The sequence below is a fragment of the Lynx rufus genome, unplaced genomic scaffold (genome assembly GCF_022079265.1).
Source record: "Lynx rufus isolate CCGP_SWC_20201006 ecotype Redwood Valley unplaced genomic scaffold, mLynRuf1.p SCAF_1, whole genome shotgun sequence".
Classification (NCBI taxonomy): Eukaryota; Metazoa; Chordata; class Mammalia; order Carnivora; family Felidae; genus Lynx; species Lynx rufus.
The window spans coordinates 116,822,501-116,844,385 of NW_025814823.1; the positions used below are offsets into that span (position 1 = coordinate 116,822,501).

At 41.8% G+C, this 21,885-nt stretch overlaps 3 protein-coding genes across 3 annotated transcripts in view; all 3 read left to right on the forward strand.

Annotated features, from left to right (window-relative positions):
* Positions 1 to 2,462, forward strand: part of LOC124526336 (protocadherin alpha-6-like) — a 2,466-nt gene extending 4 nt beyond the window's left edge. The window contains exon 1 of the mRNA XM_047099316.1: positions 1 to 2,462. This exon is cut by the window's left edge and continues 4 nt beyond it. Coding sequence (XP_046955272.1) covers positions 1 to 2,462 — 2,462 coding nt within the window.
* Positions 2,463 to 9,815: 7,353 nt separating this feature from the next.
* Positions 9,816 to 12,263, forward strand: LOC124509503 (protocadherin alpha-7-like). The gene has a single exon (XM_047076177.1). It carries the CDS (start codon positions 9,816 to 9,818, stop codon positions 12,261 to 12,263), a length of 2,448 nt encoding a protein of 815 aa, XP_046932133.1.
* Positions 12,264 to 16,801: 4,538 nt separating this feature from the next.
* LOC124509507 (protocadherin alpha-10-like) lies at positions 16,802 to 19,332 on the forward strand. Its single transcript, XM_047076190.1, is given in 2 exon segments — positions 16,802 to 19,208; positions 19,211 to 19,332. Coding segments are annotated over 2 exon segments (2,529 nt in total).
* Positions 19,333 to 21,885: the final 2,553 nt, after the last annotated feature.

Consider the following 21,885-nt stretch of genomic DNA (forward strand, 5'->3'; position numbering starts at 1 on the left):
CGAGGCAAGATCTTCTGATGGAAATAAAACAAGTATTTGACATGGTTATTACCCTGGAAGGCCCACTGGGATCTCGGTGTCTGCTGCTCTCGCTTCTGCTGCTCGTAGCCTGGGAGGAGGGCAGCTGCCAGGTTCAGTACTCGGTCCCGGAGGAGGCTAAACATGGCACCTTCGTGGGCCGCATCGCCCAGGACCTGGGGCTGGAGCTGGCGGAGCTGGTGCCGCGCCTTTTCCGAGTGGAGTCCAAAGGCCTCGGGGATCTTCTCGAGGTAAATCTGCAGAATGGCATTTTGTTTGTGAATTCTCGGATCGACCGCGAGGAATTGTGTGGGCGAAACGCGGAGTGCAGCATCCACCTGGAGGTGATCGTGGACAAGCCGCTGCAGGTTTTCCATGTGGAAGTGGTGGTGAAGGACATTAATGACAACCCGCCTGTGTTTCGTTTAAAGGAACAAAGAGTGCTGATTTACGAATCAAGGCTGCCAGATTCTCTGTTTCCACTAGAGGGCGCGTCAGATGCGGATGTTGGCTCAAATTCTCTTTTAACCTATAGACTCAGTTCCAGCGAATACTTCTCCCTAGATGTGAAAACCAACAGTGATGACAATACACAAATTGGGCTCGTATTAAAGAAATCCTTGGACAGAGAGGAAGCTCCCGAACATAACTTATTTCTGACAGCCACTGACGGAGGCAAACCTGAACTCACAGGCACTGTTCAGCTGCTGGTCACTGTGCTGGACGTGAATGACAATGCTCCCGATTTCGAACAGACTGAATATGAAGTAAGAGTATTCGAAAACTCGGGTAACGGAACAATAGTAATCAGACTTAATGCTTCTGATCGGGATGAAGGAATGAATGGGGAGATTTCATACTCTTTTAATAGTCTGGTTCCAACCATGGTTAGCGACCAGTTTAAAATAGATCCAAATACTGGAGAAATAGTAATTAGAGGGAATTTAGATTTTGAAAAAGTAAATTTATACAAAATTCGTATTGACGCGACGGACAAAGGCCACCCACCCATGGCTGGCCATTGCACCGTTTTATTGAAGGTTTTGGATGAAAATGATAATGTCCCTCAGATTGCATTGACTTCTTTATCCTTACCTGTCCGAGAGGACGCTCAAATAGGTACTGTGATTGCCCTCATTAGCGTGTCAGATCTCGACTCCGGTGCCAACGGCCAGGTGACCTGCTTTCTGACGCCCCATGTCCCCTTCAAGCTGGTGTCCACCTTCAAGAATTACTATTCGCTGGTGCTGGACAGCGCCCTGGACCGCGAGAGCGTGTCGGACTATGCTCTAGTAGTGACAGCACGGGACGGGGGCTCGCCTTCGCTGTCGGCCACGGCCAGCGTGTCCGTGGAAGTGGCCGACGTGAACGACAACGCGCCGACATTCGCGCAGGCCGAGTACACGGTGTTCGTGAAGGAGAACAACCCTCCCGGCTGCCACATCTTCACGGTGTCCGCGCGGGACGCGGACGCGCAGGAGAACGCGCTGGTGTCCTACTCGCTGGTGGAGCGGCGGGTGGGCGAGCGTGCGCTGTCGAGCTACGTGTCGGTGCACGCGGAGAGCGGCAAGGTGTACGCGCTGCAGCCGCTGGACCACGAGGAGCTGGAGCTGCTGCAGTTCCAAGTGAGCGCGCGCGACGCGGGCGTGCCCCCGCTGGGCAGCAACGTGACGCTGCAGGTGTTCGTGCTGGACGAGAACGACAACGCGCCCGCGCTGCTGCCGCTGCCTGGGGCGGGCGGCGCGGGCGGCGCCGTGAGCGAGCTGGTGTGGCGGTCGGTGGGCGCGGGCCACGTGGTGGCGAAGGTGCGCGCGGTGGACGCGGACTCGGGCTACAACGCGTGGCTGTCGTACGAGCTGCAGCCGGCGGCGGGTGGCGCGCGCAGCCCGTTCCGCGTGGCGCTGTACACGGGCGAGATCAGCACGACGCGCAGCCTGGACGAGGCGGACTCGCCGCGCCAGCGCCTGCTGGTGCTGGTGAGGGACCACGGCGAGCCGGCGCTGACGGCCACGGCCACCGTGCTGCTGTCGCTGGTGGAGAGCGGCCAGGCGCCCAAGGCCTCGTCGCGGGTGTTGGCGGGCGCCGCTGGCGCGGAGACGGCGCTGGTGGATGTCAACGTGTACCTGATCATCGCCATCTGCGCGGTGTCCAGCCTGCTGGTGCTCACGCTGCTGCTGTACGTGGCGCTGCGGTGCTCGGCGCCGCCCAGCGAGGGCGCGTGCGGGCCGGGGAAGCCCACGCTCGTGTGTTCCAGCGCGGTGGGGAGCTGGTCGTACTCGCAGCAGAGGCGGCAGAGGGTGTGCTCTGGGGAGGGTCCGCCCAAGACCGACCTCATGGCTTTTAGCCCTGGCCATCCACCCTGTCCATTAGTGGGTGATACGAGCCAACATCAGGATTTATATGATGATCATGGTGCCAAGGTAAGTCTGAATTTTCATAATTAACATTTAATATATACTTGAAATGTTAAATTGTTTCCCAAGAATTTTTTATGGTTTCCTATTTTTAAAAATTGGAATACATTTACTTAAAATACATCTGTTCATTATTTGGTTAACTATCGTAATCTATGTGGTTTTTTACTGGTCTTAATTTAAACGAACCAGACTTTCTATTTGTGGTGTTTCCTTTAATTGTGATAAACATTTTTTTCTAATTAATTCTGTAGAATTTTTCATTTCTTTGTGTTTGATCCAAATAGTGTAGAAAGAGAAATTCAAGGGAATTTGCACTTTGAGCAAGTAAATTCATATAAAATATGCATTCCTCAGGCACTGCAAATCTCTTGAAAAAGTAAATTTTGAAAAATCTCTTATTTTGAATTTTATTTGGTGAGTTGCTTTTCAAGGAGAGCTATTTCTTTAAAAATTTTTTAAATTTAAATTCCAGTTAGTTAACATACAGAGTTACATTAGTTTCAGGTGTACAACTTAGTGATTCAATATTTTCATACAATACCAGATGCTCATCACAAGTGCACTCCTTAATCCCTATCATCTATTTAACCCTATGGTAAACATCAGTTTGCTCTCTATAGTTAAGGGTCTGTTTCTTGATTTGCTTCTTTCTTTTTTCCCCTTTTCTCTTTGTTTTGTTTCTTAAATTGCACATATGAATGAAATCATATCGTATTGGTCTTTCTCTGACTTATTTTTCTTAGCATAATACTCTAGCTCCATCCACCTTGTTGCAAATGGCAAGATTTCATTCTTTTTATGGCTGAGTAATATTCCATCGTGAATCTATGTACCACATTTTCTTTATCCATTCATCAGTTGAAGGACGCTTGTGCTGTTTCCATACTTTGCCTATTGTAGATAATGCTGCTGTAAACATCAGTGTGCATGTATCCCTTTGAATTATTATTTTTGTATTCTTTGGTAAATACCTAGTAGTGCAATTGCTGGGTAATAGGGTAGTTCTATTTTGAACTTTTGGAGGAATCTCCATACTGTTTTCCAGAGTGGCTGCACCAGTTTGCATTCTCACCAGCAGTGTAGGAGGGTTCCCCTTTCTTCACATCCTTGTCAACACCCGTGGTTTCTTGTGTTTTTGATTGTAGCCATTCTGACATGTATGCCATGATATCTCATTATAGTTTTGATTTGTATTTCCCTGACTGTGAGTGATATTGAGCATCTTTTCTTTTGTCTTTGGGCCATATGGATGTCTATTTTGGAAAAAAGTCTATTCATGTCTTCTGCCCATTTTAAATCAGATTATTCATTTTGGGGTGTTGAGTTTTATAAGTACTTCCTATATTTGGATATCAACCCTTTATTAGATATGTCATTTGCAAATATCTTCCCCATTCTGCAGGTTGCCTTTTACTTTTGTTGATGGATTCCTTCACTTAGCAGAAGTTTTTATTTTGATGAAGTTCCAATGGTTTATTTTTGCTTTTGTTTCCCTTGCCTCAGTTGACATATCTAGAAAGAACTTGCTATTGGTCATGTCAAAAAGGTTACTACTTGCGTTCTCCTCTAGGATTTTCACGGTTTCAGGTCTATCATTTAGGTCTTTAATCTACTTTGAATTTATTTTTGTGTATTATTTTGTGTAAGAAAGTGGTCCAATTTGTTCTTTTGCATGTTATCATCCGGTTTTCCCAACACCATTTGTTGAAGAGACTGTCTTTTTTCCCTTGGATATTATTTTCTTCTTTGTCAAAGATTAATTGACCATTTAGTTGTGGGTTCATTTCTGGGTTTTCTATTCTGTTCTGTTGATCTCTGTGTCTATTTTTGTACCAATACCATACTGTCTTGATCACTACAGCTTTGGAATATAACTTGAAGTCCAGAGATGTGATGCCTCCAGCTTTGGTTTTATTTTTCAAGGTTGCTTTGGCTCTTCAGGGTCTTTTGTGACCTAAAATGTAAATTTTTGGATTATTTGTTCCTGCTCTATGAAAAATGCTGCTGATATTTTGTTAGGGATTGCATTATATGTGTAGATTGCACTGGGTAGTTTTGACATTTTAACAATATTTGTTCTTTGAATCCATGAGCAGGGAATGTCTTTCCATTTCTTTGTGTCATTGTCAATTTCTTTCACAAGTGTTTTATAGTTTTCACAGTACAGGTATTTTACCCCTTTGGTTAGGTTTATTCCTAGGCATCTTATTGGTTTTGGTGTAAGTGTGAATGAGATTGATTCCTTAATTTCTCTTTCTGCTATTTCATTATTGGTGTATAGAAATGCAACAGATTTCTGCACGTTAATTTTGTGTCTTGCGACCTTACTGAATTTGTGTATCATTTCTAACAGTTTTTTGGTGGAGTCTTTCAGGTTTCCTACATAGAGTATCATGTCATCTGCAAATAGTCAAAGTTTGACTTCTTCCTTGCTGATTTGGATGCCTTTTATTTCTTTTTGTTGTCTGACTGCTGTGGCTGGGACTTCCAGTACTATGTTAAATAACAGTAGTGAGAGTGAACATCCTTATCTTTTTCATGACTGTAGAGGAAAAGCTCTCAGTTTTTCCTCACTGAGAATATTAGCTGTGGGTTTTTAACATATGGCCTTTATTATGTTGAGGTATGTTCCCTCTAAACCTACTTTGTTGAGAGTTTTTATCATGAATGGATTTTGTGCTTTGTCAAATGCTTTTTCTGCATCTACTGAAAGGATCATATGGTTCTTATTCTTTATTTTTGGGGTGTATTACATTGATTGATTTATAAATAAATTAAAATAATATTCTTTATTAATGGGGTATATTACATTGATTGATTTGTAAATATTGAACCACCTTGCAACCTAGAAATAAATCCCACTTGATCATGGTGAATGATTTTTTTTAAATGTATTGTTGGATTCAGCCTCATAGAATAAGTTTGGAAGTTTTCTTTACCTTTCCGTTTTTTCAAATAGTTTGAGAAGAATAGGTATTAACTCTTTTTTTTTTAACTTTTGTATTCCCATCTTTTTAAAAAATATTTATTTATTTTTGAAAGAGAGAGGGAGACACACACGGTGTGAGTAGGGGAGGGGCAGAGAGAGAGGGAGACAGAATCTGAAGAAGGCTCCAGGCTCCAAGCTGTCAGCATAGAGCCCAGTGTGGAACTTGAACTCATGAACTGTGAGATCATGACCTGAGCTGAAGTTGGACACTTAACTCACTGAGCCACCCACTCACCCCTATTAACTCTTCTTTAAATGTTTGGTAGAATTTGCCTTGAAGCCATCTGGCCCTGGACTTTTGTTTCTTGGGAGTTTTTTGATTACTGATTCCATTTCTTTGCCATTTCAGAAATAGGTCTGTTCAAGTTTTCTGTTTCTTCCTATTTCAGTTTTGGTAATTATATGTTTCTAGGAATTTATCCATCTCTTTCAGGTTGTCCAATTTATTGGCATATAGTTTTTCATAACATTCCTTATAATTGTTTGTATTTATGTGGTGTTGGTTGTTATTTCTCCTCTCTCTTTGTGATTTTTAAAAATTTGGGTCTTTTCTCTTTTCTTTCTGATAAGTCTGCCTAGATGTTTATGAATTTTATTAATGTTTTCAAAGAACCAGCTGCTGGTTTCATTGATCTGTTCTATTGTTTTTCTCTTTTTTTAAGTTTGTATATCATTTATTTCTGCTCTAATCTCTCCTATTTCCCTCCATCAGTTGGCTTTAGGCTTCATTTATTGTTCTTCCTCTAGCTCCTTTAGGTGTAAGTTCAGGCTGTTTATTTGAGATTTTTTCTTGCTTCTTAAGGTAACCCTGTATTGCTATATACTTTTTTTCTTAGGACAGCTTTTGCTGCATCGCCAAGGTTTTGCACCATCGTTTGTTTCTATGTATTTTTAAAAATCTCTTCTTTGATTTCCTGGTTGACCCATTCAATGTCTATCATCATGATGTTTAACCTCCCTGTGTTTGTGGTCTTTCCAGATTTTTCTTGTGGTTGACTTCTAGTTTCATAGTGTTCTGGTTAGAAAAGGTGCATGGTGTGATTTCAGTCTTTTTATATGTGTTGAGGCTTGATTTGTGACCTAATAAGTGATCTATTCTGGAGAATGTTCCATGTGCACTCCAGAAGAATGTGAATTCTACTGCTTTAGGATGGAATGTTCTGAATATAACTGTTAAGTCCATCTGGTCCAATGTGTCATTTAAAGCCATTGTTTCCTTGTTTATTTTCTGTTTAAATGATCTGTCCATTGATATAAGTGGGGTGGTAAAGTCCCCTACTGTTATTGCAGTATTATCAATTAGTTCCCTTATATTTGTTATTAGTTGTTTTACATATTTGGGTGCTTTCACGTTGGGTGCATAAATATTTACAATTGTTAGATCTTCTTGGATTGTCTCCTTCATTATGATATAGTACCCTCCTTTAAGGTAAGTGTACTCTTAATCCCCTTTACCTATTTCACCCTTCTTCCCACCCACCTCCCCTCTGGTAACCATCTTCTCTTAGTTAAGAGTCTGTTTTTTTGTTTGTTTGTCTCATTTTTCCCCTTTATTCATTTGTTTTGTTTCTTAAATTCCACATATGAATGAAATCATATGGTAGTTGTATTTCTCTGACTGATTTATTTTACTTAGCATTATACTCTCTAGATCTATCCATATATTTGCAAATGGCAGGATTTCATTCTTTTTATGGCTAAATAATATTCCATTGTATATATATACCATATCTTCTTTAGCCACTCATCTATCAATGGAAATGGGCTGCTTCCATAATTTGGCTGTTGTAAATAATGCTGCAGTAAACAGGGGTGCATATATCCCTTCAACTTGGTGTTTTCATATTCTTTGGGTAGATACTCAGTAGCGTAATAAATGGACCATATGATAATTCTATTTTTAAATTTTTGATGAACTTCCATATTGTCTTCTATAGTGTCCACACCAGTTTGCATCCCTCCCAAAAGTGCATGAGGGTTCCATTTTCTCCATATCATCACCAATACTTGTTGCCTTTTTTTTTTTAATTTTAGCCATTCTGATAGGTATGAGGTGATACCTCATTATGGTTTTGACTAGCGTTTCCCTGCTGTTGAGTGAATGTTGGACATCTTTTCGTGTGTCTTTTGGCCATCTGTATGTTTTCTTTGGAGAAATGTCTATTCACATTTTCTGCCCATTTTTAATTGGATTATTTGGTTTTTGGGTGTTGAGTTGTATAAGTTCTTTATACATTTTGGATACTTACCCTTCAGATATGTCATCTGGAAATATCTTCTCCCATTCAGTTGGTTGTCTTTTAGTTTTGTTGCCTGTTTCCTTTGCTGTGCAAAAGTTTTTTATTTTAATGAGGTCCAAATAGTTTATTTTTGCTTTTATTTACCTTGCCTCAGGTGACACATCTAGAAATATGTTATGGCCAATGTCAGAGAAATTACTGCAAGTGCTCATTTCTATGATTTTTATGATTTCAGCTCTCACATTTAGGTCCTTAATCCATTTTGAGTTTATTTTTGTATATGTGTAAGAAAGTGGTCCATTTTCATTCTTTTGCATGAGCTGTCTGTTTTTCCAACATCATTTGTTGAAGAGACTGTATTTTTTTCCATTGCATATTCTTGCTTCCAAGTGTTGTGAGTTTCAGAATTTTAGTGAACATTTATATTTCTTGCTTATTTAAAAGAAAGGTATGTGTAAGTCAAAGAAAGGAGGGTCACCAGGATGATGTGAGCTTTGGAAGCTGTATTATCTGAGTAACTGATTGTTACCCATGACTGTAACTTTTTTGTAATGTAGTTTGATTTTTTTAACTCTAAATTAGACTCTGATTTGTATGGTCACATAAATTCACCCCTCTAGCTCACACCTAGTTGGACTAATATGTAATGTCCACAGCAGACTTTCAAGAACCATTTATAGTACTTAACTTTAAAGAAATGAGGGCGCTTTAAAAATGTGAACCAGTAGGCTTAGCTAATTATATTCATAGTTGCTGTTTATAGAATTGTTATTAGTATAACTTTTGAGTTTATAGTCAACATATCATCCTGAAATATTCTTTAACTTATAACTAGCTCCCCTATTCTCCATTTTAAAAGGAAATCTAAGTTAAGACTATGATTTCCAACCAACCAGTCTTAAACATTTTTTATAAACCTATGCCACTGTAAGTTATATGACTAAATGCTATTAAAGACAATTAATTATGAGAAATGTGGTTTTAAAATTTTTACCTGCTCTTATTTAGTGTTACTACATAAATGGTATGCCTCTGTGGTTTTATTGTCCATTTTTGTGCTAATTAAAACCATGCAGATTGGAAAAATCTCAGGCAGATCAAAATTGGAAAGCAATACAGGTGTAATAATTATTCTACTTGCAATTGGGAACATGGGAATAAAATACTCATGAGAATTTGCTCTGTTAAGTAAAACTGAAAATGATAAAACACCCCAAGCTTGATTGAAGGATTGCTCTAAGTATGACAGATGAATATTAACATTATGTGATGAAATAAATTTATGTTATGAAATAATCTCAATTAAATTGGAGACTGTAAAAACAGGTGGACATTCATAAAATCTGGGACTTAGAAAGAATGGAAAGAATAAAGAGATAAGAACCATGAACTTTTGGAATGGAGTATATAAATTCTGATGAAAAGAAAAATTCAAGATACTTTCTCCATGCAAAATTCACTTAATACAAATGATTTCTCTTCAAAGACCCCACTAACCCTCTATTATTGTGTTTTCTCAAGAAAAGTATATGAATTAGTTGCTTATATTCCTTGCTTCCTACAAACAAATACCTCTTCTAAGTTTTTCTTCCATTCGTAAATACTTGAGATCTTGGGTCCCTAGAGATACCAAGAGTTTTCTTAACAGAAATCTAAGAAATGAAGTTGTCTGAACTTTATATAAACAAAAGATTTTAAAATTTACTGCTCCTGACATGATTCATTTTATTTTTATTTTAACACTGGGAAAACGTATTTTCAAGGCATAAGGAGACCACAGTCTTAAGTCTTCAGAAGTTAAGTCTCTTAGTGCTTTCAGCAAACATGAGAAGTGTTGTTCTACGCTTTAAGAAAACTGAAGGAAAAAAATCAGAGGTTAAAATAAAATTTAACATTTATTAATAAAATTGATAATTATAGTTCGTACTTACTATTTGACCACATGATGTCGCTCTTTACCGCGAAATTCTCTCATTCAAGACAAAACGAAGTCCTCCGTTTTCATATTAGAAAGATTCTCCACTGTGTTTTTCTATGCGGATGTTGAACAATGGAGAGCACATCAGGATAGTAACGAAGAGATAAGATTCCTCCAAATTTTGAGATAAGTTACGCCGATTTGAGTAATTTTAAAATCCCAATTAATTTGAAATGGTGTACTCGAATCGAGGCGACCGGGGGCACCAGCATCTACTGCTGTTTTTTATAATCCTCACAGCCTGGGAAAGCGGGAGCGGCCAGGTCCACTACTCAGTCCCGGAGGAGGCCAAACACGGCACCTTCGTGGGCCGCATCGCGCAGGACTTGGGGCTGGAGCTGGCGGAGCTGGTGCCGCGCCTTTTCCGAGTGGCTTCCAAAGGACACGGGGACCTTCTGGAGGTAAACCTGCAGAATGGTATTTTGTTTGTGAATTCTCGGATCGACCGCGAGGAGCTGTGTGGGCGGAGCGCGGAATGCAGCATCCACCTGGAGGTGATCGTGGACAGGCCTCTGCAGGTTTTCCATGTGGAAGTGGAGGTGAAGGACATTAACGACAACCCGCCCGTATTCCCGGAGACAAAAAAGAATCTGTTTATAGCCGAATCCAGGATGCTTGACTCTAGGTTTCCACTAGAGGACGCTTCCGATGCAGATATCGAGGAGAACGCTCTATTGACTTACAGACTGAGCCCCAACGAGTTTTTCTCTCTGGACGTACCAACCAATGGCGAACAGGAAAAACCTCTTGGTCTTGTATTACGGAAATCTTTAGACAGGGAAGAATCTCCGGAACTTCATTTATTGCTCACAGCCACTGATAGAGGCAAACCTGAGCTGACTGGCACTGTTCAGTTACTCATAAAAGTGCTGGATGCCAATGACAACGCACCAGTTTTCGACAGAACACTCTATGCGGTGAAATTACCAGAAAATGTTCCCAATGGAACATTAGTAATTAAACTTAATGCCTCAGATTTGGATGACGGCATGAATGGGGATATTATTTACTCATTCTCTAGTGACGTTTCCCCAGATATAAAATCTAAATTCTACATGGATGCCATAAATGGAGAAATTATAGCAATAGGACATATCGATTTTGAAGAATGTAAAACTTACAAAATTCGAGTAGAAGCGATCGATAAAGGCTATCTACCACTAGCTGGTCACTGTACAGTTCTTGTGCAAGTTTTGGACGCTAATGATAATACTCCAGAGTTGACTGTTACTTCCCTGTCTCTCCCTATCTCAGAGAATGCTCAGCGGGGCACAGTCATCACCTTGATCAGCGTGTCTGACCGAGATTCTGGAGCTAATGGCCAGGTGACCTGCACACTGTCGCCCCATGTCCCCTTCAAGCTGGTGTCCACCTTCAAGAATTACTATTCGCTGGTGCTGGACAGCGCCCTGGACCGCGAGAGCGTGTCGGACTATGCTCTAGTAGTGACAGCACGGGACGGGGGCTCGCCTTCGCTGTCGGCCACGGCCAGCGTGTCCGTGGAAGTGGCCGACGTGAACGACAACGCGCCGACATTCGCGCAGGCCGAGTACACGGTGTTCGTGAAGGAGAACAACCCTCCCGGCTGCCACATCTTCACGGTGTCCGCGCGGGACGCGGACGCGCAGGAGAACGCGCTGGTGTCCTACTCGCTGGTGGAGCGGCGGGTGGGCGAGCGTGCGCTGTCGAGCTACGTGTCGGTGCACGCGGAGAGCGGCAAGGTGTACGCGCTGCAGCCGCTGGACCACGAGGAGCTGGAGCTGCTGCAGTTCCAAGTGAGCGCGCGCGACGCGGGCGTGCCCCCGCTGGGCAGCAACGTGACGCTGCAGGTGTTCGTGCTGGACGAGAACGACAACGCGCCCGCGCTGCTGCCGCTGCCTGGGGCGGGCGGCGCGGGCGGCGCCGTGAGCGAGCTGGTGTGGCGGTCGGTGGGCGCGGGCCACGTGGTGGCGAAGGTGCGCGCGGTGGACGCGGACTCGGGCTACAACGCGTGGCTGTCGTACGAGCTGCAGCCGGCGGCGGGTGGCGCGCGCAGCCCGTTCCGCGTGGCGCTGTACACGGGCGAGATCAGCACGACGCGCAGCCTGGACGAGGCGGACTCGCCGCGCCAGCGCCTGCTGGTGCTGGTGAGGGACCACGGCGAGCCGGCGCTGACGGCCACGGCCACCGTGCTGCTGTCGCTGGTGGAGAGCGGCCAGGCGCCCAAGGCCTCGTCGCGGGTGTTGGCGGGCGCCGCTGGCGCGGAGACGGCGCTGGTGGATGTCAACGTGTACCTGATCATCGCCATCTGCGCGGTGTCCAGCCTGCTGGTGCTCACGCTGCTGCTGTACGTGGCGCTGCGGTGCTCGGCGCCGCCCAGCGAGGGCGCGTGCGGGCCGGGGAAGCCCACGCTCGTGTGTTCCAGCGCGGTGGGGAGCTGGTCGTACTCGCAGCAGAGGCGGCAGAGGGTGTGCTCTGGGGAGGGTCCGCCCAAGACCGACCTCATGGCTTTCAGCCCCAGCCTTCCCCCGTGTCCTGGATCTCTGAATCCAACGGAAGATCCACAAGCTTCTTTGGAGTCTTCTGGAAAGGTCAGTTGTTCAAATATTTTATTTATTTATAGATTTGTATTTGAAGCCTGAAAAATATTCTCGTTACCTCAGACGGTACTTAAATAGTTTTACCCAGTTATTATAGAGATCTGTCAATATTTTCTTGTTTTTCAGAAGTGAGTACTTTTATACCTGACTTTTGAGTTTCAATTTCTAATTGAGAATCATTAAAAACCATACATTGAGTAGGTATTTACTGGGTGCTGAATCAGTTTTATTTAAAATCTGTTATGGGGTCGTATTGAATTTCTATAGCCAGGCTACCTCTCTGCCTGAGAAGTATCAGTTGAAAAACAATTTAATTGCTACACATTAAGTATACTTCAGCATCACTCTGTCATTTATTCATTTCTAAAGCATGCATGATATTTTAGTATAATTCTGTTGTTTATAAGAAACCCATAAGCAGAAATATGTAGTAGCTGTTACCTTGTTAACTTTGTAGTTTTTTACTTTCCTCTGGATGGAGACTGGAAACATGGTTGGTCAGCACTACTCAGTGTTCACGTCAATGAGTAAATTTCAGTGTACCCTAGAAATCAGTTACTTTGCTTTAGGAATCAAACACCAAATGTTAGAAATGTAACACTCCTTCCAACTTGTGTAAAATATGTTTCTTTATGCTTGACATTGATATTTTATCTGATATTGGAGAAAATACTTCCTGACATGTACTTTGTTTCTTCAAATGACTTTCTCCTTTTTACTAAAAATTTTGTTAGTAAATAATGTTTGAGCATTAGAGATATATCTAAATTCTACACTCTGAATTCTCTTGAAATTCATAGTCTGTCACTTAAAAAGTTACTCCATCAGTGGAGAGGATGATTTACTTTTCCTCTCAATATTCTGAAAGACAGAAATCTGGAGATAAGATTGTACACCTTTAAACTTATTACATGTTAAACTTGTATTTCCTGAATTGTGGTGGTTCTTCACACTGGGTCTTTAGTCCAAGCTTTTATTTTCTAATTTATATTTTAGAAACTTCCTTTATATTTATGTAGCATTTTTGTTATGTGACTTATTTTTATATTCTGGTGTTTTTATTGTGTTAGATATTTTACAAGGTACTCCTTAATTAAAAACTCAGCAGAGTGGGGAACCTGGGTGGCTCAGTTGTTAAGCGTCCAGCTCTTGGTTTTCGCTCAGGTTATGATCTCATGGTTTGTGAGTTTGAGCCCCTCCCCACGCTCTGCACTGAGAGCATGGAGCCTGCTTGGGATTCTCTCTCTCTCTCTCTCTCTCTCTCTCTCTCTGCCCTTCCCCTGCTCATGCATGCTTTCTCTTCTCTCTCAAAATAAATAAATGAACTTAAAAAAAACCTCAGAGCAAAATCAGAGTACCTTTGAAAATAGAGCCACAATATAACAATGAAAGTGCAAGTGAAATTAAATAATATATTTCAGCATTTTTTTCTTTTCCCTTATAGAGGACATGTTTGTTATATGTTACAAAGTGATCTGTTTTCTTTTCATCATGTTTATTTCCAAACTTGAGTATTCTCTGAGCTCCTGTAATCAATCTTGTCTACGTCTGTCAGCATAACTCACCTTAGATCTAGACTTATACCTTCAAATATCTCTGTCCTTGCACTTTTTTTCAGGTTCCATATGTCACTTGAATTGGGCTCAGGTATTTGATTATATGTTATATGGATTATATGGATCGAGGAGTGCTAGAAATCTAACTCCCCGCTCCTTTAATCTCTTAGAGCTAGTATTATTTATTATTTACTATGTTTTCTATAATTATAAATTTTATTCTTTATTATTGATAGCTGTATTGATATAATTGGTAATTTCATCCTTTATATTAATATTTATTTTCTCTTTAATATGGGCTATCACCATGTGCAAATTTTCAGAAGATCAGTGAACATCTAGCAATGAATTTATCTTTTGGATCATCAGGAAGCATGCACACACTGGGATCTAGGGAGGTTAGGATTTGAAACAGCTGAGAAGTTCAAAATGCAGAAGTGAGAGCATGGAAGACACTTTAGTTTTTTGCCTAGTAACTAGCCCTCTGTGTTTCTGTGGGTAACACTCCTCAATTCAAGCAGCAACCATTAAATCAATAATGAAACTTCCTATGTCAGCCCCTAAATTGTAGTTTTTATATAGGGTTAACTATCTAAGTTCTGACTTAATCTTAGACACTTTTGAGAGTGAAGGGACACTATAAGTAAGTATACAAGACTACAGACATAAACAGAGTATATCCCAGGTAACTTGGGGTCTATGGCCAGCCTATCCTATCCTAGACCTGATAATGCTAACTGCATTAGCAACGTCTGGAGTCCTTATTGAACATTCTGGTTCCCAGACTCTACTCCACAATTTCTGAAATAAGTAGGACTGGCAAACTTGCTTTTCAATAAGCACTCCAGGTGTTTCTTATTCAGCTGAAGTTTTAGATCTAATAGGCTTATGAGACACTTAGCAAAGCAAGTTCCTATTAATTGAGAGTATATAATTTAACTACCCCTGCTTTGTATTCATTATTGCAGATTTAGCTGGCACATTTATGCTATTACTTGCTATAAAATGCACATTAAGGGGCGCCTGGGTGGCACAGTCGATTAAGCGTCCGACTTCAGCCAGGTCACGATCTCGCGGTCCGTGAGTTCGAGCCCCGCGTCAAGCTCTGGGCTGATGGCTCGGAGGCTGGAGCCTGTTTCCGATTCTGTGTCTCCCTCTCTCTCTGCCCCTCCCCTGTTCATGCTCTGTCTCTCTCTGTCCCAAAAATAAATAAAAATGTTGAAAAAAAATTAAAAAAAAATAAAATGCACATTAACAGGAATGGAGTATAGTTTATATTATTACCTTGTGTTGCTATGATTATTCACTAATAAACTTATTTTTAGATTCCAGAAAGTAGCTCAAACTAAACATTGATTGGTATCGTAGATAGATACATAAGTTGTTACACTTTAATTTGTGCTTTACAAGAAAAATAGCCACTAAAACCAGAATTTGAATGGATTTTCACCTAGGGTCAATCTGAAGAAGTAGAAGATTATAAAAACAATTTAATGGCACACATGAATCCATGAATTAAATGACTCTCATTCCTGTCACTTTTTTTGTTCATAAGTGTTAGTCTGTTTTTCAGCTCTTAATAGCAACTGAAAGAGTTCAAAATTATTGATCTCTGTTATAACTTACAATATCATTAAAGTAAAGAAAATAACCTTTGTTAAGACCAAAGGTCCTATTATTTAGTTTTTCCTTTTTGGGGAAAAAAAGAACTTTTTCTCTTTTTTCAGTAGTGCAGATATATTAATAGAGAATTTCATTTGCTAAATACTTGATTCTAAAAACTTTAAGAGAGAAAATATTTTACTCCAGGTGATGATGGATATTTTATTGACACTGATAAAACTATTAGATAATTCCCAAACTGTATATTTGGGGTACTCGAAAAGCTTAAATGTAACAAAGATGAAAGTGCTTATCTTTAGAATCATAATTAAAGTTCTTTTTTCCCATGTAAGATACATATAAAAAATGTAACTTCTCCCTGTATAACTGATTTCTCAAAAAAAGTACTTTTCTGCTTTCCTAAGATGGGAACCACCCACCACTCAGCCTGTGTAGTAGCAATCGTAAAGGTATTGCAGAATGATAATATTATATAGGTAATAATTTTTACCAAAAAGCTGATTTTGGTCTCGACCATTATGAAAATACATGTGGCTAAATTGAGGGCTGAAAATATTGCCATTTATGAGCCACTCACTTTCCTTAAGGTAATATCCTAGGTCTCCTTAAGGTAATATCCTAGGTATCTAATGTATCATAATTCACACAACCCCCATATTATTATTGTATGAATGTTATGAAACTGGAAACAGAGACAGAGAGAGTCACACAACCAGTAAGTTTAAGAATAGGAATCAGAATGGAGTCATTTCCAATATTGAGCCGGTGTTCTTCTCTCAACTTTCTAGTGATTACTGAAATTTAAGAGTTTCAAACACCTCACAGAGAAGTGATACTTGAGATTAGCATCTGGTAAGGTTTATTTAATCGCAAAAATAATGAGAAAGAGAAATGAATTAAGTATCAAACTTGAAGACATATAAATTTGTTATCCAGCAAAATACTAATACACTAGTATTATAAAATATTAAGAGCATTTTCAAATGTAGCTAATGAGAGTCATGGGGAAGAAATTACTTCCCAAGATTCTGAATTTAAGAAAACGCTGAACTGAAGGTCGACAATGATTATTATTATGTACAAAAGAGACCTCATGTGAAGTTTTGAAGATCCATAGAGCTACAAATATGTACAAATAGAATCAAACGCTGTGAATGAAAGACAAGTTGTTAAAACTCACGGAATTGTACTTACACATTCAGCCACCGGATGTCGCTGTCTTCCACAAAATTTTTTTTGGAACAAAGGCATAATCCTGTTTCTCGAGGACTAGAAAGGAACTACATTCGCAGATCTCGGCCGTTTCCATAAAAGTGGATGTAAGAAATCGAATAGGAAAATTCAGACAGCAGTTGTTCTAGACCGCTGATTCATCAATTTGTAAATCGGCAGAAAGGTATGATGTTGGTCTACAGACCCAGGGGGCCAAGAGACTGGAGCCTGCTTCTCTTGCTTCTGCTCGCCGCAGCCTGGAAGGCGGGGAGCGGTCAGGTCCACTACTCGGTCCCGGAGGAAGCCAAACACGGCACCTTCGTGGGCCGCATCGCGCAGGACCTGGGGCTGGAGCTGGCGGAGCTGATGCCGCGGTTTTTCCGAGTGGAGTCCAAAGGTCGCGGGGATCTTCTGGAGGTAAATCTGCAGAATGGTATTTTGTTTGTGAATGCTCGGATCGACCGGGAGGAGTTGTGCGGGCGGAACGCAGAGTGTAGCATCCACCTGGAGGTGATCGTGGACAGGCCGCTGCAGGTTTTCCATGTGGAGGTGGAGGTGAAGGACATTAACGACAACCCACCAGTCTTCTCCGTCTCAGAACAAAAGCTTTCAATACCCGAATCTCGACTGCTTGACTCTCGATTTCCGCTAGAAGGCGCATCTGATGCGGATGTTGGAGAGAATGCAGTGCTTACTTACAGACTCAGTCCAAATGAGTTTTTCATTCTTGATATTATAAACAAAAAAGACAAAGGCAAATTTCCAGTGCTTGTTCTAGGAAAAATGCTGGATCGTGAAGAAAATCCTCAGCTTCAGTTATTATTAACGGCAACCGATGGAGGCAAACCCGAATATACTGGATCTGTTACTCTGCTGATCTTGGTGCTGGATGCCAATGATAATGCGCCTATGTGTGACCGATCCGTTTATGAAGTTAAAATGTATGAAAATTCAGCGAACCAAACGTTAGTAATATGGCTGAATGCGTCTGATGCGGATGAAGGAATAAACAAAGAAATGATATATTCATTTAGTGCTTTGGTTCCATCCAGCGTAAGAAGGAAATTTCTAATGAATGAAAAAACGGGAGAAATACGAATAAATGATGCTATTGACTTTGAGGATAGTAACACTTATGAAATTCATGTAGATGTGACAGATACAGGAAACCCACCTATGGTTGGTCACTGCACTGTCTTAGTGGAAATTCTGGATGAAAATGATAATTCACCTGAGGTGGTTATCACTTCTTTGGCTCTTCCGGTACAAGAAGATGCTCAGGTAGGCACTGTCATCGCCCTGATCAGCGTGTCCGACCGTGATTCTGGAGTTAACGGCCAGGTGACCTGCACACTGTCGCCCCATGTCCCCTTCAAGCTGGTGTCCACCTTCAAGAATTACTATTCGCTGGTGCTGGACAGCGCCCTGGACCGCGAGAGCGTGTCGGACTATGCTCTAGTAGTGACAGCACGGGACGGGGGCTCGCCTTCGCTGTCGGCCACGGCCAGCGTGTCCGTGGAAGTGGCCGACGTGAACGACAACGCGCCGACATTCGCGCAGGCCGAGTACACGGTGTTCGTGAAGGAGAACAACCCTCCCGGCTGCCACATCTTCACGGTGTCCGCGCGGGACGCGGACGCGCAGGAGAACGCGCTGGTGTCCTACTCGCTGGTGGAGCGGCGGGTGGGCGAGCGTGCGCTGTCGAGCTACGTGTCGGTGCACGCGGAGAGCGGCAAGGTGTACGCGCTGCAGCCGCTGGACCACGAGGAGCTGGAGCTGCTGCAGTTCCAAGTGAGCGCGCGCGACGCGGGCGTGCCCCCGCTGGGCAGCAACGTGACGCTGCAGGTGTTCGTGCTGGACGAGAACGACAACGCGCCCGTGCTGCTGCCGCTGCCTGGGGCGGGCGGCGCGGGCGGCGCCGTGAGCGAGCTGGTGTGGCGGTCGGTGGGCGCGGGCCACGTGGTGGCGAAGGTGCGCGCGGTGGACGCGGACTCGGGCTACAACGCGTGGCTGTCGTACGAGCTGCAGCCGGCGGCGGGTGGCGCGCGCAGCCCGTTCCGCGTGGCGCTGTACACGGGCGAGATCAGCACGACGCGCAGCCTGGACGAGGCGGACTCGCCGCGCCAGCGCCTGCTGGTGCTGGTGAGGGACCACGGCGAGCCGGCGCTGACGGCCACGGCCACCGTGCTGCTGTCGCTGGTGGAGAGCGGCCAGGCGCCCAAGGCCTCGTCGCGGGTGTTGGCGGGCGCCGCTGGCGCGGAGACGGCGCTGGTGGATGTCAACGTGTACCTGATCATCGCCATCTGCGCGGTGTCCAGCCTGCTGGTGCTCACGCTGCTGCTGTACGTGGCGCTGCGGTGCTCGGCGCCGCCCAGCGAGGGCGCGTGCGGGCCGGGGAAGCCCACGCTGGTGTGTTCCAGCGCGGTGGGGAGCTGGTCGTACTCGCAGCAGAGGCGGCAGAGGGTGTGCTCTGGGGAGGGTCCGCCCAAGACCGACCTCATGGCTTTTAGTCCCAGCCTTACCCCGTGTCCAGTACCAGATGTGCAAAGGGAAGAACAGTCTAGTGGAGAGGACTACTCAAGGAAGGTGAGTTATTACTTTTTATTTCCATATGTTGCCTTATGAATAATATTTTATTAACCGCTTTCCCCCGTCTTATGTATGTCTCGGATATCTTCATCCTTTATAACATAGCATATTTCTATAATGAAATATTTTAGTAATACCTAATATAATATTTATTTTAAAGTTCATGTTGTATTTTGTCTATTGTACCTTATGCATTTTTTCTTGATACTTCAATTTTTTAAATTATTCAACCTATTTTTAAATATTTATATTTCCAATGCAAGTATTTGATGTAGTTTGTAGGTTTTTTCCCTTAAACCACTGTCTTTTTTATGTTACAAGTATTTATGAGATTAGTACTTTATTTAATTTGTACTCATTAGTACTTTAATTTTATTTAACTTTCAAATCTAAATTTTGAAATGACCCTATTATCTTAACAAAGACTGTTCTGGTAAATTCTCTTGATGGTGAAACAATATAACTTATAATGCATACTATATCCTCAGTAGGCAGTGTTTACATTTTGTTTTTAATGGTAAGATATGTAGACTTAAAGTTTGTTCATAAATGTCATAATTGGGGCACCTGGATGGCTCATTCGGTTGAGCATCCTACTTTGACTCAGGTCATGGTCTTATGGGTTCGAACCCCACATTGGGCTCCCTCCTATGAGCAGGAAGCCTGCTTAGGATCCTCTGTCCTCTTCTCTCTCTGCCCCCCACCCCCCGCCCACTCGCAGGCTCTCTCGCAAAAATAAACATTAAACATAAAAATGGTTATTATGTAATAGTTATTAACATAATTTTACGCAGTAGCTTTTCATCATCTACTCCTCTATCAGCATGAAATCTTGCTTATGATATTCAAGTATTAGCTTTTTCATTCTGAGGAAAGAGTCATGATTATGTTTAATAATGGAGAATATTTGAAAATCACTTTAAGGAGCTCAAAAAAGTTACTTTAGTCAAAATTAATATGAAAAATTTGAAGAGAAAATTGAATTGTTCTCTTAGAATGTTTCCTACTGATTTCATATCATATAAGTGCAATTTAGGTTATAACTACTTTAGTCATCTTAAACAGGGTTGTGTTGGAAGAGGTGGACTGAGAAATGCCAGATAATTAACTCGCAGGATGCCAACACTATCCTATTCATTATTACATTCTAAAACATGTTATCTGATCCCTATGATTTAATTTTTGTTTAAGTTCAGTGTTACCAAAATAGCAGTGCAACTAGTTTACGATCTTGACTCTGGTTCTTAGCAATATTTTCCTTTCTGTATGCAGACTGAATTTTTACTCTGAATGTGCCTCACAAAAAGCTTCCCATAAATCTTGAAATCTCAGGGCACCTGGGTCACTCAGTTGGTTAAGTATCCCTCTATTGATTTTGGCTTAGGACATGATCTTGTAGTTCATGAGTTCGAGCCCACATTGGCTCCTCACCGACAGTGCGACAGTGTGGAGCCTACTTGGGATTCTCTCTCTCTTTGTCTCTGTCTCTCCCCGCCCCCCCCCCAAAAAAAAACTAAAAAAAAAAAAAAAAACCCTTGAAATCTCTATTCAAGTTTAGGAACACCAGAAAAGACAATTGTGGCAGGAGTTTAAGCATGGCATTGCCTTCGGTGTTAATACTTCCTATGGCCAGTCTCTAACTCTCAGAGATTACAAATGATAAGTTAATGCAAAGTATTTAAACTTGTGTACAGAATTCCTTTCTTTTATATCTGCCTTCTCTTTCAGCCTTTTATAATGTCATTTTATCCCCCTTGCAGAAAGGTCTTATACTAAGGTATCTGTTTATCTGAGCAATTAATGAAACACAGAATTGTGTGTTTACCAATTTAGTCTTATTTATTTTACTTTGCTTTTTTTGGGGGGGCATGTTTAAAACACAACTATGCACCAAAAATTTAACATAACTAATTAGCATTTTACCCAGCAACATAATAATTTTAAAGTCTTTGCAAGAGGTAGTGCAAATAGGAGAGGAAACAAGGTGGGATTTCAGGATAAGTTGGGAGATAGTAAAGACACATTATGTTTTTAGTTTGACAATGTCTTCCTCTGTCTCTGTTTTAAGATAACTATTTCAAAAAACTTTATGGATGGTTTCTTTTCATTCTATTTAGAATTACTGAAATTTTGGAATGAAACCAAAAAATTTTCCAAGTCACGAATTGCTTTTAACATACTTGTCAAAAAAGGAATATGTCAATTTCTTTTAAAGTTATAACATCTTAATTTTATAATCATGTTTAATATATTCTTTATTGGATGTCATTAAACTCAGGCTAATCATGAGTACTCTACAGCTCTTCAAGGCATAGTATTTGTTATAGTCTGTGTCAAGATCAGTAACCAACCCATAGCTTTACTGGTATACCATAGTTATTTAGCTATATGATAGCCTTAGAATTTGGGGACTTGAAAAACGATCTTTAATGTGTACTTTATGTGTACTTAATTAATGAACCAATTCCTTAAACCAAAAATGGAATGGACCTTCAGTATGGCATCATTCTCAAAGGGACTGGATTATTTAAATTAGCAAATGCAAGGGGATTTATTTCTTAGTCATGTTTTTTTCTGAATTTAGTCACTCTCACCCCCCCATGTGCTAAAATTTTTTGCTCTTCTTTAGGCGAATATGTTGGTCTTGAGTTTATGGCTTCCACAATTAAAAAATAATTAAAAGT